Source organism: Oncorhynchus tshawytscha, linkage group LG16 (genome assembly GCF_018296145.1).
Source record: "Oncorhynchus tshawytscha isolate Ot180627B linkage group LG16, Otsh_v2.0, whole genome shotgun sequence".
NCBI lineage: Eukaryota > Metazoa > Chordata > Actinopteri > Salmoniformes > Salmonidae > Oncorhynchus > Oncorhynchus tshawytscha.
In genome coordinates, this window is record NC_056444.1 from 47,036,233 (window position 1) to 47,056,276 (window position 20,044).

At 43.5% G+C, this 20,044-nt stretch overlaps 1 protein-coding gene across 5 annotated transcripts in view; it reads left to right on the plus strand.

The window, feature by feature from the left end:
• LOC112215760 (IQ motif and SEC7 domain-containing protein 1) overlaps window positions 1-20,044 on the plus strand; it is a 181,911-nt gene that overhangs the window by 104,553 nt on the left and 57,314 nt on the right. The window contains exon 1 of one of the 5 annotated variants that reach the window (XM_024375134.2): window positions 10,686-11,570. The exons of 3 other annotated variants lie outside the window; for them this stretch is intronic. In XM_024375134.2, coding sequence (XP_024230902.1) covers window positions 11,494-11,570 — 77 coding nt within the window. In that variant the 5' untranslated portion in view covers window positions 10,686-11,493. Of the gene's footprint in view, window positions 1-10,685; window positions 11,571-14,434; window positions 14,854-20,044 lie in introns of those variants that run through there. One more of the 5 variants, XM_024375137.2, reaches the window with a different exon arrangement.

Sequence of the window (20,044 nt, forward strand, 5' to 3'; positions counted from 1 at the left end):
GTGCAGATACAGCAGGCTACACAATAGTCATTTAGTTAAAGTATTTCCTGTCACACAGACCACACCATTTCACTTCCAGGTCATGAAAGAAATGCGACTTGAAGCATGCTTTGTCATCTCCCTATCTGGGCCAGCTATAATGCTTGTTAGGCATAATGTCTAATCGTCTATTGTACTAACATACTGTAACCTTTCTTCATAGCATATCAACTAAGAGCTATTATTGCTTTCCTGTGCTGGATCAGATCTACACATTTGAAAGAGTTGAGTCAAAACAATTACATAGTGGGACATTGTGGATGTACATTCTGGGACCTCACGGTTCACTGAAATAATGTCAAAGATTCTCTGGAGGCATGTGCTGCAGCTGTAGTGTAGCTGGAAGGCTTAGGCATCGATGCAGGGATGCCCGTACCCCGTTATTAACTGCTAGACGGCATTGTGAAGCCGCTGTCCCGACGATGCCAGCGCCTACGCTCGGGAGGCTGGCAGATGAAAAACCATGTGTCACCATCGCCGCCAGGCACTGGCAGCACATTTCTCTGCTTTTAGCCGGAGGACACGGCAACACACAACACAGCGCTGGAACAGCAGAGTCAGGCACAGGCCTGCTTAGTCAGAGAGCGACTGCATAACATACTGCCACGGCCAACGTTTGGCTCGTATCCGATTACATTCTATCATTTCAGATGAAGTGATGAATAGAAATTCCATTTCATGGAAGTAGGAAACTTTTATTTTCAATCAAATCAAATCAAATTTATTTATATAGCCCTTCGTACATCAGTTGATATCTCAAAGTGCTGTACAGAAACCCAGCCTAAAACCCCAAACAGCAAGCAATGCAGGTGTAGAAGCACGGTGGCTAGGAAAAACTCCCTAGAAAGGCCAAAACCTAGGAAGAAACCTAGAGAGGAACCAGGCTATGATGAGTGGCCAGTCCTCTTCTGGCTGTGCCGGGTGGAGATTATAACAGAACATGGCCAAGATGTTCAAATGTTCATAAATGACCAGCATGGTCCAATAATAATAAGGCAGAACAGTTGAAACAGGGGCAGCAGCACGGCCAGGTGGACTGGGGACAGCAAGGAGTCATCATGTCAGGTAGTCCTGAGGCATGGTCCTAGGGCTCAGGTCCTCCGAGAGAGAGAAAGAAAGAGAGAAAGAGAGAATTAGAGAGAGCACACTTAAATTCAGACAGGACACCGAATAGGACAGGAGAAGTACTCCAGATATAACAAACTGACCCTAGCCCCCCGAAACATAAACTACTGCAGCATAAATACTGGAGGCTGAGACAGGAGGGGTCAGGAGACACTGTGGCCCCATCCGAGGACACCCCCGGACAGGGCCAAACAGGAAGGATATAACCCCACCCACTTTGCCAAAGCACAGCCCCCACACCACTAGAGGGATACCTTCAACCACCAACTTACCATCTTGAGACAAGGCTGAGTATAGCCCACAATGAATCGGCCTGTTGTTTAATTCTTAGAATTATTGACTGAATTGAAATGGAATTGACCATTGAGTGATAGGAAGGAAAGATTAAATGGATTTGACCACCCCCCATGCTCAAGCTGGCCATTACGTAAGACCGTGACTTTGCAAAGCGTGCCGATGTCACTGCTTGGCCAGACACTACACAGAGCATTCTGTTTCATATTATCTAGTCAGCACATGGGGCACGTTGCCACAGTCCTGCAAGTCGCTCACTACACGCACGCAGGCTGCATGGACGCAACAGTCACAATAACACTGTCACTCTCTCACCCTACCCTGGGCCACTGTCCCCTGCCATCATAGAGAAGTGTACTAGTAGTAGTGGGCATTATGACAGAATATGCCGTCCAATATTAAACGAATGTTTGGAACACGCTCAGGGTAACGCTCTCTCCGCTACTGGGAGCTGTAGTTCTCTCAGGGGTATGTCTCGGGGAGCTGTAGTTCTCTCAGGGGTATATCTCAGGAAGCTGTATTTCTCTCAGGGGTATATCTCAGGGAGCTGTAGTTCTCTCAGGGGTATGTCTCAGGTAGATGTATTTCTCTCAGGGGTATGTCTCAGGGAGCTGTAGTTCTCTCGGGTATGTCTCGGAGCTGTAGTTCTCTCAGGGGTATATCTCGGGGAGCTGTAGTTCTCTCAGGGGTATGTCTCAGGGAGCGGTAGTCCTCTCAGGGGTATACTCTAGTGTTTTATGTGTCCGTGGATTGTGACATCCCATAATAGGCCCCTAACATTGCCAACAGCAGCATCAGGCACAGAGCACAGTGGGGAGGACGGTTTCACAGAGCAGCAAGCGCCTGCAGAACATTTTGTTCCCTAGGCCAAATATACACGTTTATGGGGAAGTATATTTACATGCTACACTGTTATGTAATTACAAACATTGCTTACATTAGCACATTTATTTTCACTGTATTGTGACTGAAACTCTTATTGCATGTGGTTGTCTTCAACCGATATAGGTCTAAAAGCATGCATGTGTAATATGTATCATCCTCTGGTTTCAGGACAGGAATTTCTGTGGATTTACTTGGCACTAGATAATCATGAATTTATCATGAATTTAGAGCGTCATGGTTGTGTGCAATGTTGTCACAACATTATGCTACACTGTACCCGCGATACACACAAATTACTGTGCATAGTCTGACTTCTAAACCATTCCGATGTCAACCAAATATACACGTCACTCACAAAATAATGAGGAAGGCTTTATCGCCCCACTCATTATTGACATAATGGTGAAACGCAACAATTCATTGTAATGCGTATGTTGTGTTACACATACTGTATGTGCAACACATGTTTGGGCTCTGTCGGATGTCTTAAGTATGCTCTCTTTGACAGGGAAGACATTGTTCTCCATCAGTTCTGTTACACTGGCTCAGTAAGTGTATGGCCTTCACGATAGTAGGATTAAAGACCGGGAGGACATGGATACCACCTCCACCCTGCAGCCCTGGATCTCTCCTCTTTCTTCTGCTCCCTCGCTTTCTGCGCTCTACTTTTAAACACTCCTCCAGTTTTATGCTAGTCTTTCCTCTCTCCTTCCTCCCCCTTGTCTCTTTTTTTGCTTTCTTTTGATCTCTCATTTCTTCTCTACTATTTCTCCCTCCATCTCTCTTTCGTCCTCTTCTCTCCTCTTTCTTTCTCTCCCTGTCTCCCTCTGTTTTTCCCCCTCCCCCCTCTTTCTTTCTCTCCATTCTCCGTCCTCCCCTTCATTTACTCTCTCTCCCCTCCACCTCTCTTCTGCATGGTGCTTTAAGACTTGACATCTGTAGTGTGTTATCTCTGTGATAAGAGAGATTTCACTGTGAACTGCGTTAGAGAATCCCCCCGCTGCTCTGCTACTGTATGATCCCATCTGCCCTTCTATACTGTAACTAACATACATGTAAGACAATCCTCTCGATACTCCTCTCTACAATTCCCCTTTCCCTAATTGTCTAGCCTACAAAACATCTACAGTGCCTTCAGAAAGTATTCATACCCCTTGACTTGTTGCACATTTTGTGTTACGGCCTGAATTGAAAATATCTGAAATATATTTATTTTCTCACATATTTACACACATAATGACAAAGTGAAAACCTGTTTTTAGAAGTCTTTGCATATTTATCGAAATGTAATAAGCTTTCGTACGCCCTGAGTCAATACATGTTAGAATCACCTTTGGCAGCAAGTCTTTCTGGGTAAGTCTCTAAGAGCATTGCACACCTGGATTGTTTTAAAAATTATTCTAGCTCTGTCAAGTTGGTTGTTGATCATTGCTAAATAGCCATTTTCAAGTCTTGCCAAACTGTAACTAGACCACTCATGATCATTCAATGTTGTCTTGGTAAGCAACTCCAGTGTATATTTGGCCTTGTGATTTAGGTTATTGTCTTGCTGAAAGGTGAATTTGTATCCCAGTGTATGTTGGAAAGCAGACTGAACCAGGTTTTCCTCTACAATTTTGCCTCTACTTAGCTCTAAACCGTTTATATTTATTATTTAAAAAATCCCTAGCCCTTGCTGATGACAGGAATACCTGTAGCATGATGCAGCCAACACCATGCTTGAAAATAGGAGTGGTACTCATTGATGTGTTGTGTTGGATTTACCCCAAATATAACGCTTTGTATTCAGGCAGTTTTACTTTAGTGCATTATTGCAAGCAGGATGCATGTTTCGGGAATATTTTTATTCCGTACAGTGTTTCTTTTGTTCACTCTGTCCTTTAGGTTAGTATTGTGGAGTAACTACAATTTTGTTGATCCATCTTCAGTTTTCTCCCATCTCAGCCATTAATATATTTAAATGTTTTGGCCTCAAGGTAAAAATCCCTGAGCGGTTTCCTTCCTCTCCGGCAACTGAGTTAGGAAGGACACCTGTATCTGTGTAGTGACTGGGTGTATTGATACACCATCAAAAGTGTAATTAATAACTTCATGTTCAAAAGGATATTCAGTGTCTGCTTTTTTTTTTACCCATCTACCAATAGATACCCTTTGCGAGGCATTGAAAAACCTCCCTGGTCTTTGTGGTTGAATCTGTGTTTGAAATTCACTGCTCGACTGAAGGACCTTACAGATAATTGTGTATGTGGGGTACAGAGATGAGGTAGTCATTCAAAAACCATGTTAAACACTATTATTGCATTATATGCAACTTATTATGTGACTTGTTAAGCAAGTTTTTACTTAGACTTGCCATAAATATTTATTGACTCAAGACATTTCAGCTTTTTAATTTTTTTAAATTCATTTGTAAAAATAAATAAATCAAACATAATTTGACTTTAACATTATGGGGTATTGTTACACAAAATCTCAATTTAATACATTTTAAATTCAGGCCGTAACACAACAAAATGTGGAAGGGGGGTGTGAATACTTTCTAAATGTGGAAGGGGGGTGTGAATACTTTCTCAATGGCTACTGGTATTGGTATGAGATATGAATAAATTAAGTTTGCTATTATATTTTGTGTGTGATATGTTTCTGAATTGAAACCATTTGGGGAGGAAATGTTGCGTGTGTCTGTACTGCCTTCTGATTCAGAGGGGTTGGGTTAAATGCGGAAGACACATTTCAGTTGAATGCATTCAGTTGTACAACTGACTAGGTTTCCCCTTTTTACTGCCGTAGACATTTGCTGGAAGACTGGAGCTACTGTAGCTGCCACTAGGGGGAGTGCAATTCTAAGGCATAACCATCCAGATTGGCTTTTGCTGTGTGGGAGCACACTGATATGACTCCTTGTTCTTAGTTACACAATGATCAGGCTGATAAAAACACCATCCTTAATCATATGAAAGACTAAGTATAATCAAAGTTAGCCCTCTTTAACTTCTACCATCCATCCATGACTTCATCCCCCCCAAAATTGTACATTTTTAATTTAACTAGGCATTTGGGTTAAGAACAAATTCTTATTTTCAATGACGGCCTGGGAACAGGATGTAAATCCCTCCTGTATATGCATTACCACCCTTCCATCCCTCTCTCACCCACCGTCTTCCCATTTCTTTCTTCCTGATTTATTCTGTCACTGTCTCTCTACACCTTATTCCACCATATTTCCTTTCCAACACCCTATAGATCGACCACTGCTTCTCATCTCCTCATCCACCCCTGAAGCCAGACCCCTCTCCTGGGTCACCCTACCCCATGTAGAAGTGCTGATCTGTAGGCTTCCTCTCAACGTACAGCGCGCTGGGCAGGGGCCATTTCTCTTTGTTTATTGACTTCATGTTCACATCTCCCTCTTAGTGGACGGCTGGACGCCATGAGATTCCCCTGGTGGATTATCAGTGATTGACTAGAAATGTTAAAGCGAGTGGGTGTCACACTACTATAATGTCCCATATCGGTCTGTATTAGCAGACCGCAGTGCCCTGGAAAATAGAGACAGTGAGAGCATGTCAAGCAGATCAGCTCATTCATTCTGATTGATTGCTCAAGTCCACGGTGTGCCCTTTACCCGACTTTCAGTTTGCTGGACCAGCAAATTCATTTTAATACAGCACCAAGCCGCATTTGTCTTCTAGCTCAGGGTTTCCTAAACTCGGTCCTGCCCCCATTAGTTGAATCAGCTGTGTAGTGCTAGGGCAAAAACCAAAACGCACCCTGGGGTACACACCGTTATTCCTCCACCAAACTGTACGGTTGGCGCTATGCATTCGGTAGCGTTCTCCTGGCCACCGCCAAACCCAGATTTGTCCGTGTGACTGCCAGATTGTGAAGCATGATTCATCACTCCAGAGAACGCGTTTCCACTGCTCCAGAGTCTAATGGCGGCGAGCTTTACACCACTCCAGCCGACGCTTGGTGATCTTAGGCATGTGTGCGGCTGCACGGCCATGGAAACCCATTTCTCGAAGCTCCCGACGAAGAGTTCTTGTGCTGACGTTATTTACAGTGGCAGTTTGGACCTCGGTAGTGAGTGTTGCCACTGAGGACAGACGATCAGCACTCGGCAGTCCCGTTCTGTGAGCTTGTGTGGCTGAGCCGATGTTGCTCCTAGACTTTTCCACTTCACAATAACACCACTTACAGTTGACCGGGGCAGCTCTAGCAGGGTAGAAATTTGACGAACTGACTTGTTGGAAAGGTGGCATCCTATGACTGTGCCATGTTGAATGTCACTGAGCTCTTCAGTACGGGCCATTCTTCTGCCAATGTTTGTCTATGGAGATTGCATGGTGGCGTGTTCGATTTTGTGCACCTGTCAGCAACGGGTGTGGCTGAAATAGCCGAATCCACTCATTTTGAAGCGGTGTCCGCATACATGTATATAGTGTATTCTTAGTGACTATTGCTGAAAGCATTTATTAGGAACAGGGTTTCCCTAGCTCAGTCCTGAACTAAAGAACGAGTAAAAACTGAAGAAAGAGCCTTGAATGAGTAGGTGTGTCCAAACTTTTGAATGGTACTGTACATATTCTACATGACCAAAAGTATGTGGACACCTGCTCATCGAACACATATATGTGTGTGTGTTGTGTGTGTGTATATATATATCTCTTCTCATGTGGCAAAAACACTGCTATCTGAATCTGTCTGTATCCTCAGAGATGTGTTGTGGTTCATGTGCTCATCGGGCCCTGAAAGAGATCACAGCCGTTCCTGTGTATGAATCGGACCCATGTGTTGACCAGTTGATTCTCCCATCTCTCTTCCCCCTCAGACACACACTCTAAAGTGCCGTGATCACAGAGACCCACCCACACTAACGCCTGTCGTGCTCTTCATGTCAATTAGAGACTTGATGCTCCAATGGATTTGTCTGTATGACTCCTCAAACTGTGAATTGAGATGTAAGAAACAATCGCGGCCATCTGAAAACATTGAGTGTGTAAGTTCATAAATCCACCGTTGATGTTGATGAATCCATACCTCTGTGCATTTGCGTTGTCTCTAATTCAATAGGTTACTTTCGCAATGGTTTAGTAAATTCACACTAAATGAAAATGCAATAATTTAGCATTAAAACAATAGCCTACTTGTTGGCAGTCCACAGTGTCAGTTCAGTAGAATGCATTATGCATTCAAGGAACAAGTCGTGATTAAAAAGAGACAATTGAACTGTCGGTGTGTGTGGTTAATTTTGTGAGATGTGTATAAATGGGGCACCCAGGCTTTGTGATAAGCTACTGATTAATTGTTTGCATTAATTTAATTCCTCATTGTCTCGGCTCACAATAGGTGTTCAGTGTTGCTGCCTGTCTCTTTGTGTTGTGTTTCTGGGTGCCGTTGGCTGGGTCTTCTGGATCACAGGAAGCCTATTTTATTCCAGGAAGTGTGTGAAAGGGGGAAAGCCGTGACTGCCAGTCAGTGGGAGAGGGAGAAAAATGCCCAGATCAACAGGACCTTTTGTGCGTGTGTGTATGTCTGCCTCTGTGTGCATGCATGCGTATGCATGTGTGAAGCAGTATGGGGGATGGTGATGATGGATGGGGGTTGAATAATGATGAGAGGCCCGGGCCTCCTCCTTACCCCTGTTTCTCATGGACACTGGGACAGCGTGGTACAACAGTCTGACACGGCTTCTCAGACGCAGAGGAGAACAGACCCGCGCTTGTCTTCAAGTGCAAATCACCAGTCGATCGGAGAAGCTGTGTTTCTATCATCTCAGTCGTTGCTCAACCGTGTGCCGCTCCTCGTTTGAACATTGTGGTGATGATGATGATGATTTGCACCTGTTTGATCCAGGGCATTGTTCTGTCACCTCCGTCCAATTGAATAAATTCCATTTCTATTCCATTGTATTTTCTTCCTGGATACCTCTGCCGATACTCTTCATACCACCTATTCTCATGTGTCCATTCACACCTCAGATATTCAATTACTTTATAAATAGCTTCATGTAGAGACCAGGTATATTCATTCTCTCATACAATTCAAGTGCCATTGTGTTCGCTGCAATTCCTCATTGACCTTGATGGTTTAAAGGGGCAATCAGCAGTTGCTACATCCACTTATAAATTAATTATATGTACCCATTGATTATTGAAAAATATAACAAATAAATGCCCCATGAGCTTAGTTTAACTATCATACCCCATCAGAATTCAAAATATAAGCTTGTTTTACTCCAATGTTTTCAAACAAAGTAAATGTAAACCAACTACACTGCTCAAAAAAATAAAGGGAACACTTAAACAACACAATGTAACTCCAAGTCAATCACACTTCTGTGAAATCAAACTGTCCACTTAGGAAGCAACATTGATTGACAATAAATTTCACATGCTGTTGTGCAAATGGAATAGACAACAGGTGGAAATTATAGACAATTAGCAAGACACCCCCAATAAAGGAGTGGTTCTGCAGGTGATAACCACAGACCACTTCTCAGTTCCTATGCTTCCTGGCTTATGTTTTGGTCATTTTTTGAATGCTGGCGGTGCTTTCACTCTAGTGGTAGCATGAGACAGAGTCTACAACCCACACAAGTGGCTCAGGTAGTGCAGCTCTTCCAGGATGGCACATCGATGCGAGCTGTGGCAAGAAGGTTTGCTGTGTCTGTCAGCGTAGTGTCCAGAGCATGGAGGCGCTACCAGGAGACAGGCCAGGACATCAGGAGACGTGGAGGAGGCCGTAGGAGGGCAACAACCCAGCAGCAGGACCGCTACCTCTGCCTTTGTGCAAGGAGGAGCAGGAGGAGCACTGCCAGAGCCCTGCAAAATGACCTCCAGCAGGCCACAAATGTGCATGTGTCTGCTCAAACGGTCAGAAACAGACTCCATGAGGGTGGTATGAGGGCCCGACGTCCACAGGTGGGGGTTGTGCTTACAGCCCAACACCATGCAGGATGTTTGGCATTTGCCAGAGAACACCAAGATTGGCAAATTCGCCACTGGCGCCCTGTGCTCTTCACAGATGAAAGCAGGTTCACACTGAGCACATGTGACAGATGTGACAGTCTGGAGACGCCGTGGAGAACGTTCTGCTGCCTGCAACATCCTCCAGCATGACCGGTTTGGCGGTGGGTCAGTCATGGTGTGGGGTGGCATTTCTTTGGGGGGCCGCACAGGCCTCCATGTGCTCGCCAGAGGTAGCCTGACTGCCATTAGGTACCGAGATGAGATCCTCAGACCCCTTGTGAGCCCATATGCTGGTGCGGTTGGCCCTGGGTTCCTCTAATGCAAGACCATGCTAGACCTCATGTGGCTGGAGTGTGTCAGCAGTTCCTGCAAGAGGAAGGCATTGATGCTATGGACTGGCCCGCCCGTTCCCCAGACCTGAATCCAATTGAGCACATCTGGGACATCATGTCTCGCTCCATCCTCCAACGCCACGTTGCACCACAGACTGTCCAGGAGTTGGCGGATGCTTTAGTCCAGGTCTGGGAGGAGATCCCTCAGGAGACCATCCGCCACCTCATCAGGAGCATGCCCAGGCATTGTAAGGAGGTCATACAGGCACGTGGAGGCCACACACACTACTGAGCCTCATTTTGACTTGTTTTAAGGACATTACATCAAATGGATCAGCTGTAGTGTGGTTTTCCACTTTAATTTTGAGTGTGACTCCAAATCCAGACCTCCATTGGGTTGATAAATTAGATTTTTTGTGATTTTGTTGTCAGCACATTCAACTATGTAAAGAAAAAAGTATTTATAAGAATATTTCATTCATTCATTCAGATCTAGGATGTGTTATTTTAGTGTTCCCTTTATTTTTTTGAGCAGTGTATATAGCCTCAAAACATGGTTAACTATAATTTTGTTAACATGAATGGTCAGTCCTTACGTCTATGAATTTGAGTGGTTATATTTCTCCAACCCTACCCTTCAGCTTTTCACTGAAACGGGCGGGGAATCACTTTGTTGTTTCAACTGCTGATCGCTGCTTTAAAGCAACATTGCTTGCCCTGCTTCTACCTTAGAGGATTTTATTCCCAAAACAACTCAGCCCTTGTAGCCTCTGCCTATTCTGATTACAGCATGGGTGTACATTCATGCAGTCGTGGGCAATATTGTGGCCACTCCCCATCGACGACGTCGGGCCAATGAGAGAGCGTCCATTTGCAGTTTCAGTAGTACCATGGTGTTGCCCGGCAACCAGAGTCGGCACATTTCTGGGAGGTCCTGTGTGGATGGCAGCAGCTGTTATTCACTTCAGGAGAGAGAGAGCGAGAGAGAACATGTTAAGGTACAGAGATTGAGGGAGGAGAGACAGTTTAGTCAGAGAGGAGGAAAAGGAGGAGCAGAAGAGGGGGTCAGAGACACAGTGAGAGAGAGTGATAGAGGCGGAGGAGCCACCATCTCTTGCCTTTATCGAGAAAGTTTGCTTCTGCAACCAAAGAGGAGGAGGAAGGAGATGGAGGCAGAAGAATAGGCCATTTCTAAGCCTGGTTGAGACGGTGTCTATCAGAGCAGAGAAGAGAGGGATGTGTGGTGTATGGAGGATTCGTCCTCTGTGCTTCTGCACTCCAACATACTACAGTACCTGTGCCTGCTGGAGCAGTGGATCTAGAGCTATGCCTCCCCACAGGCTCCCAGCCTGACACACTCTGGAGGGACGGGAACAGAGGACAGCCTGGGTGACCTGGATACGAGCTGAGCAGAGCTGAGCTGAGGCAGTCCACAGTGTGCAAGGTATTTGAGACAGATCCTGCCTTCAACTGGGTTTGGGCTGATCCAAACAGATCCAAATAGGTTTTAGTCTGAATCTTGATCTAACGCTGGTGTTTGTTGAAACACGTCCAGAGCTGTTCTGGCCTGCGGATGACCATAGAAGTTTTGTAGTGTTCCAAAAAGGTTTTACCGCTCAGGACCAGGACCGTTTGCCAGAAGAGGAGAATCCATGTCTGGCAATCCACACAGTGAACAACTGGGCAACGTTTTATATCTGTAGTGCCATGATGTTTACTGGATCTGCTAACAAGAACATACCACACCTGGCACAGGAACCTACACCTGGCACCATGGACTAACCTGCTCTGAGTCGCTTTATTGTGGCCCCCTGTTAATCTTTTGCAGGAGAACGTAGGAGCCAAAAATGTGGAAATTAAAGACCTTCTGTATGGATTACTGGCATGTGTTGTGTCTACATCCTCACAATACCTTTCATAAGAGGTAAGTTGACTTTAGACGAGATGTTTTTAGTATTTGTTTTGAAGTCCTGCAGGATAGGATAAGATGTGCCTGTGGATCTTTTCTTCCTGCTCTTATTAGAACACACCAAATGTCAATTAAAACTATATGAAATATTGTATATAGATTCATGTTTTAGAGACAAACGACAACAGAACAGTGTTTAGGCAAATTGCTGACTGAACATTGCTCTGGGGCCTGAGCTGACTGGGCCGCAATTGATTTCCCTGAGTGAAACTAGTTTACGGTAATTTATTTTCCTGCACTACTTGGTTAACTCACTTGGTCTCTTGGTGATGCTTGTCTACTTAATGGTGTCTAGTGTAAGGTTCTGGAGCTGCTAAGTGCTTAGGAGGAGAGAAACGGTGTGACTTGACTCAGCATCCACTCCTCTCCTCCCTCTTGGTCTTCAACTTTCACCTAGTGCAGGATCTCTACAAGGTTGTTCATTCTGTTTACTGCACTCATCAGAGCAGATTGTGAATCTGTTTTTGAGTGTTTATAACCTACACATTACAGGTTAGGAATGTATTAATGTTACTGCACAGTCTCCTTGGAATGTTATAGGATTAGATTTAATGTTGGATGATTGGATCACAACTCGGTGTTATCAGCTTAGTCGCAGAAACAAGGAGTGGGAAATACTGTTCAATCGGCTTTAAGTGAGTTTAGGGTAGGTCATTGTACTGAATCTAGAAATAGGGTTTCCTCTCAGCTTTAATATACAGAACTGTACATACAGTAGGTAGTTTATGCGATAGGAAGTTGGATCCCCGCTCACTTCTCACGAACATATTCATTCTCTCCAATTCCCCTGCAACTCTACAGGGACTATAAAACACCCCTCATGTCGCTGACTACCTGTCACAACACAGATAGCTGTCGTTCTATATTCCAGTAGAGCTGCAGTGATTACCCCATGAATCTGTTCAGAATACAAATGTTTAGCTCAGTCCCACAGAATAGATATGCTCTATTACAATCAAGGGGAACAATCAAGGGCTGACTGGATATATATATATATATATATATATATATATATATATATATATATATATATATATATATATATATATATATATATATATATATATATATATATATATATTACATAATAAAAGCTTTACAACGCAGACTGCCATTCAGAAGGCTATCTGACAGTCTCATGGCTGTTTCTATTTGATTGCGTTGCTTTGTGTTTTTCTGATGCCACTTCATGCAGGAACACTCCCCCCTTTGTGTGTAAGAAACGCTCATATTGGGCATGTTGAAGCTTCAAGGGCAATGAGAAAATGGTTGTATGTTCTACATAACCATAGAGCATCCCCGATGATAATCGAAACAATCATGATCAAATGTCTGTTTTCATAACTCATCTAATGACTATCACCTGCTGCAACTTCACGACTGTTTTGCTGATAATGATATACATCACAGGCATAGCCTACATGTGGCGTTTTACTGATGCTTTACCCATATAGTTAGTTTGATGTTGCCGACGGCGTCAGAACAGAGTCAGAACTGAGCTGCGTTTGGAGACATGAAAGACTGATCCAAGGCCCGTGGAACCCTCAGAAGCACCTGTCCCATCTATATATGCTAATGTATTCGCTCACACACGCGCAAGCATGCACACTATGGTCATTAGTATTCAGATTACGAGGACATGTCCATACTGCATTATTAATGCATTACATAGCAGTTTTTATACCCTGAAAATTGTGCCTCCTGCCATTTTATATTGCTGTGAATCCCCATAAGCTGTAGGTACAAGTGTCATAGTGTGTTGAGTTGATCCCGTGGTGTAAAGTATCTAAGTAAAAATAAGTCGTTTTTTGGGTTATCTGTACTTTTACTATTTTTGACTACTTTTAGTCCACTACATTCCTAAAGACAATATGTACATTTTACTGCCATACATTTTTCCTGGCTCCCAAAAGTACATTACATTTTGAATGCTCTGGCAAGACAGCAATATGGTCCAATTCATGCCTACTGCCTCTGATCTGGCGGACTCACTAAACACATACTGTTTGTAAATGACGTGTTGGAGTGTGCCACTGGCTATACGTACATTTTAAAAACAAGAAAATCGTGCCGTATGATTTACTTCATGGAAGAGATTTGATGTATAGCATTTACTTGAACTTTTTACTTGAATGATTTTTTTCCATCGCTACTTAAGTACATTTAAAACCAGATACTTTAAGACTTTTACTCAAGTCGTATTTTACTGGGGGGTTTTCACTTTTACTTGAGTAATTTTCTCTCTCTCTCTCTGACACTATAGTTTCTTGGAAAATATTTAGCATTTACAGGGCTGTTGTTTTTTTATTCCATTATCAAAACCTGTTATAGAAGCCAAGTCATTTATGCTTGGTCTAAAAGACTTCATTATGCTCCTAATTCCTCAGTCACTGGAAAGATGCGGTCATGGGGCGTAACTCAAAACATCAGCAAAGGGTTTACGGTAACATGGTTACATTGAGTTCCATGGCTTTAGTAGCTGTGTTGTTCAAGCAAGGCCGCTGTAGTAACTCAAAACAGCCTCTCCCAGCTGCTGAACTGGGGCTAACCCTCCCCCCGCTTGGCCTTCCCATTGAGAGCTCTGTCGTTCTTGGATATGGGCCCATGTATTACCACAGGCACATACACGGCACAGCACACAGGCATGCCTAGCCCACCTCCAGTGGCTATCACAGGCAGTCCCAGCCAGATGGGTTAGGGTGCATTGTAAGGAACGAAAAAGAAGGGGTGTCCTCCGAGAAAGGAGAGAGGGAGGGGTTGTGTAGTAGTTCACAGTGTGGGTGGAGAGCCTTTTGTTACGAGGAGGGACGGTTTTAATCTGTTAGCCTAGACATATACTGTACTGAGCCTTTACCTAACTTGGTCATCAGGCGAACTTGCTAGTCTTAGCGACTTTCTGAGTGTGGACTCAGGCAGGATAAACTGGGACAGGGAACTTCTAAGAGGCGCAGCTGAAGAAACTGGAGCCAGAAGAGAAAGAATTCTGTGTTTTTCTATGGAAAGTAAAGGATGCGGGGTGTAATTTGTGGTCTAGTATATGGGAGTTGGTACAGTGTGTCCCACCACTGACTGTTATAGGGGGAGTTGCCACAGTTTGGTGAGTTTGGGACATTTTGAAACGTCCTCTCTGCGTGTTCCATGCTGCACATTTTTTCCCCTGCGTGTCTGGTGTCTGCAGTGATGTCACTGCCGCGTGGAATGTGATGTGGAAGTACTGCATTTCAAGCCGAACAGTAAGGTAGGAGATGATCTGTAATGACTCCTACTGCCTGGTCTGGTAAAAGACCGCACGCGTTGGTTCACTTCTGACTGGGCCCCAGAGAGAGGGAAGCACTCCTGGAGAAATGTTACATATTCAATACCCTGGGAGTGTATCATCATCAGTGTCAGGCTAAATCCACACATAGACAGTAGGAGTGGCAGCAATGCAACGTGTCCTAGATTTAGCATTTACATACCCATAGTAACCCAATCATTAATTTGGAAATGAAGATGTGTTAAAACTTCGAGGCAATGCACAGGAGGAGGGCTCGTCTCAGGTAGTCCTGTGGGGTAAATTGGAATATGAGAGGACATTTTATTCAAAGAAGCAAATCTGTTCCTGAATGTTCCTAGAACAAAGTGTTAGATAAACATGATCTGGGTCTAACTACATTTTTTAAAATCTTATTTTTAAAGGCCCAGTGCAGGGAAAAACTTTTTTTCCTGTCATTTTATATACATTTCCACGCTATGAGGTTGGAATAAATGATTAATGGCCTTTTTGTGTAAGAGTTGTTTGATAAGACCACATGAAATGTCAACCTGCTTTAGTAGAATGGAGTTTTGGCCTCCCTGGTGATATCATAGTTACGGAGTGGCTATGGATACAGAGTTTCTCTATCCCAATTTGGCCAGGCTAAAAATATGGATATTTCTGGGTATGTGTATATGTATATGTATGTGTATATGTATATGTATGTATGTATGTATTTTTTTTTACGTAGCTGATTGCCCACTCCGCTGCCTAAGTAGCTGCTGTAGTTCCCACCGCTCCCCCCTGCTTGATCGCCTTTGTCTGGTCGCTGGTGTAGCCTACAAACTTCATGTTGTACACACAACTGTTCAAACTATTGCATTTCATGCCTCAGTAAGCATAATGCAGCTAGTAGACTTACATGCAGCTATTTACATGTTTTACACAAAATATATTATTGGCATGTTCGTAGAAACTTTATTGTTAGTATTGCAAACATAAGGAGGCAGTCTAGCGATTTCATGTTCTTCTTAGCTGCTGAGTTGCATGCAGCTATTTACTCACGATATCAGCATATATGGCATAATGATCTCGCCCATTTGTCAGACTTTTTTCAAAGGTCCGGAAACACCCTCGGCTGCCTAGAACGTTTGGCTGCCCAGAAGTGGAACGCAGCAGGACAGACAGTCTTATTAGCGATTTGTTAGGGTTGTGTCAATCGAATCTGGTATCAGGATAAATATGACACTGAGTCACCGAATTGTATACTATGTATTTTTTATTAGCTAAGCAATAAGTGGTAAATGCAATTTTTGTATATACGGGCTCTCTGTCCCACCTCGCAGGGCAAACAGAGAACTGACTTGTTCCTGACAAAGATATTATAATATACTCTGATGACAGAAGTAGTTCCTGCTTCCGAGCCGGTCTGTCAGAGTAGAGACTGGGCGTGGTTTAGACTCACCCAGCCTATCGTTGATTGTTGGCGCAGAGCTGGTCCCATCCCCCTGGCTCTCCGACGGTCAGTTATTGTAGTTGTGTAGAATATACAGTTATCAGGCACCTGGCTCCTGTTATCTAACAAAAGGCCGTTTGTTCTCGCAACACTACGTTCTGAATGTGCCCCCCCAACTCATTGAACAGGTCCTGTCTTCATGTTATTCTGTATTTTTCCATCATGATAAAGGCCCATGGCCCTGAAACTGTTAACAATGTCTCAAGTCAGCTATGTTGCATAACACATACATCCACACAAGCCAACAGCAGATAATATTCAATCACATATATGGTAACGGGCTATAGTGCATAACACAGAATCCTCATAGATTTAATGTTTTTTTCCACCATCATTGCAAACATTGGCTAAGTTGCGCAGGAAGCAGACAGGCCGTTAAGTACTGCTCTTTTTTTTGAGGAACTACAATATGGCAGCAACTATAAAGATTAGCCAACGCTGATCGTTTTTTTTTCTCCTAAGAGTTTTGTCTGCGTCCTGTTTGTGCAACTGCAATATCCGTGACAACCGACAGAGACGGTTGTAGCCTTCATAACATATGTTTTGGAATGATCATTCACATCGCCGCAGGCCTATTTTTTTTTCAGTTGTTCAGAAATATGAGGCAGAGACAGGCGTAGGCTACATCATCATGGCTCAGAAGAGGGTGAGAAAAGAGAATCACAACGGGAGTGTGAGCAGCAGCTACGTTAGAAAAACAAATGTGTGCATAAAATAACACATGAGCAGAATATGATCCGGTGGGGCGGGCGTGGGCGAAAACTCTGTATCCGTAGCCATGGCCAATTAGTTAATAGACCAATAAGAGAGTTCCAAATTTCTTTGCCAATAACAGCAAATGTTCTGTTTCCCCCTCCCCACTCAGACCACTCCCAGACAATCCTAGCAAAATTCTTGCCTGAGAAATTGCTCTTTGTTAAGAAGCTATTTTTGTTTTCAATTAAAATGGTCAAAAAATAATCACAGTAAGGTGCCTAATTGTTACCCAGAAATTATTTGATATTGAGATAAAAAGGGCTGCATTGGACCTTTAATAGGCTCGTGTTGTGATTGGCTTATTCCGTTTACTTCTTCCTGACTTTGCACCTTTCTGTGTTTTTCTGAGTCATACATCTTCTGAACCCAGTTGTGCTGATTTTAAATAAACTGTTATCTCTCCCTCACAAGACATTGACTGACCCAGGAGTAAAATGCCTGTCTCTTCAAAACACACTGTGCTTCTGAAAAGTTTTCATTTCTCAACTTTTCTCCAGCCTCCTCCCGGAGTTGTCTCCTCCGATAAAATCTCAGACTCTGAAGCTTTCACAGGTGTCTCGTTCAGGTGGAGTTAGTCTCTGGCAGGAACAAAAGGTTGTTTTGCAAGAAAGGCTAGCTAGACTGTCTGAAGTGAAGAGGCTTTTGAGGGAGTTGTTGAAAACAATGGTCTGACTGTTTGACAGTGAGAGCGGCTGAAATGACACAGTAGAAGCAAAGCAACCTGATCTGATCCGTATTCCAGGGCAGCGAGTGGAGTGGATCACAGCAGCCATGACTTATTTACTGTGTATGTGTGTCTGGATAGCATCTCTGGTGCCGAACGCTCCTGCATCCCGTCCCCAATCCAGAGGGAAAAACAAGAGATCAGGCTGTTGGGTTTCATCTGAATGTGAAATCCAGTGGAGTCTACTGTAGTCTCATACACTTCCTGCATCTCCAACTGTGTCTGTGTCAGTCATTGTGTCCATGTCCGTGTCTGTAACGCTGTTTGTGTCGACACTGGGGTGGAATAGGCTGAAACCGGGGTTGTTGTGACAACCCTGCCTCATGATAGACTCTAGGAAGAGCAAATGGACTAACCCAGCCCTGTGGGAAGTACAGGCCAGAATGTGGACCTGGTCTGAAGCTGTTCTGACTTAAACTGGACATCTTGACAAACAGCATCTTGACCTTCGTCTGGACCCAGAGAAGAGAGACTCCGGATTCTGCACGTTTGGTCCCTGTGTTGGTACGCTGGGTTTATGTTGACAGATCTTTTCTGGGCAGAGAGGAGACAGACGTGTGTAATGGAAAAGCTGTAACATGACGTGTCCTCCCACTGTGGTGAGTTCACTTCTGGTGTGGAACAGCTTAGACATGTCTGGGGAAATCGTTTTGGTCAGAAATGCCATTTGAGGGAGATGGTAATGAGCAGTTGTTGCCATTTTGAAGTGTGGTTGTTTTCCAGCCAACAGTATTGGACAGTTTGATATTTGTATTTGTTGAAGTATGGATTGATCATGTTGAAAGTAGTGCATCGTTATCACACACACACACAAATTCACAAGTTTACTCACCTGTGTTCATAATTGATTTTGCACCCAAAGTGAGCGTATTCAATTGGAAATTACACAGTATACATTGTATCCTCTAGATGTTTTCTTGTGTGACTTTCTTGAAGTCCCTTTACTGTTGGCTATGTGTGTGTGCAGTTCTTTAGCTCTATTGAATGTTGGAGTGAGTGTCCACAACTTAATAATTTAAACATGTTACTCCCAGAGGGTAGACTGCACCTTGAACACTGAATGCATAAAAGTATAGCCCTTTCTGTGATTGCTGAGCATCAATCCTTAGAATGGTCCTTGTGTACTGCAGTTGGTCATGTGTTGTGATCAATGATTTATTTATACACTAGATTACTAATAGAGGGCACTGTGTTGAAGCCACCGTGCCTCCATCTTGGCACTCCCCCACCATTGTAAAACATTTTTGGAATGCATTTATTAATGTCTACATTCATTTTTGCCACATTTATTCTATTACAAACACCTTAATGCATACTTTTTAAATTGTCAAAATCTATAAAAACGTTTTCCCAAAAGTTACATTTTTAGAGATTACAAATGTTACTGTCCCCACTACAACAACAAAAATGTAGTGCACAATTTCAATTCAATTTACATTTCAATGTTGTACCAGGTAAATTGCAGTGGTTTGAGGGGATTGGCCTATTCTATGAATTATATTTCAATGATCGCAACGTCACCCACCCTGTGTTACAAGAGCACGTTGTGAAATAGTTTGACAACCCTGTTTGTAAGCTTTTAAATTATATCCAACTCAACCGTTCTTTTCCCATGATGAAGACATGGTAGGGTGGGGTATGCAAAATGGGTCAACTTTTGATCTGAATGTTTTTGGCATTCAGGGCCACTTTCTGACCACTTCTTGTTTAAAACAAAAGGGCTGCTGTCAAAAGGTGATTGAATTCAAATGCATTTACCCCTAACTAATGAGTACTGATAGAGTTATTGGGTTAAGATCGTCTGAGTTGTTGAAATCTCTTGTTGTAGGGCACACTACATTAGAAGTTGTTTTGCTATGGTCTTTCACACGATCCCCATTCTTTCACAATACATCAGAAGTTGTTTTTCTACGGCAGTGAAGCTACACTCTTTCACACGATCCCCATTCTTTCACTTTCGGCACAATATTCTAGTGTTGGTGGCCAGAATACACTAAGAAATGCCACAATGTACATTGACTCCTGCATATACTTCTATTTGAATGATCAGTGTAGCTCTAACTGCTGTAGCTCAAAGGCAGGCACTGCCTCCGTCTCTTCTTCTGCATCTTTCTCTAGCAGCCCTTGTGTTCTCTTACTTTTGATGTCATATTCCTTAGCATCTCGTCTCTGTGGCTGCCTGGTGGATAATGAGGGAG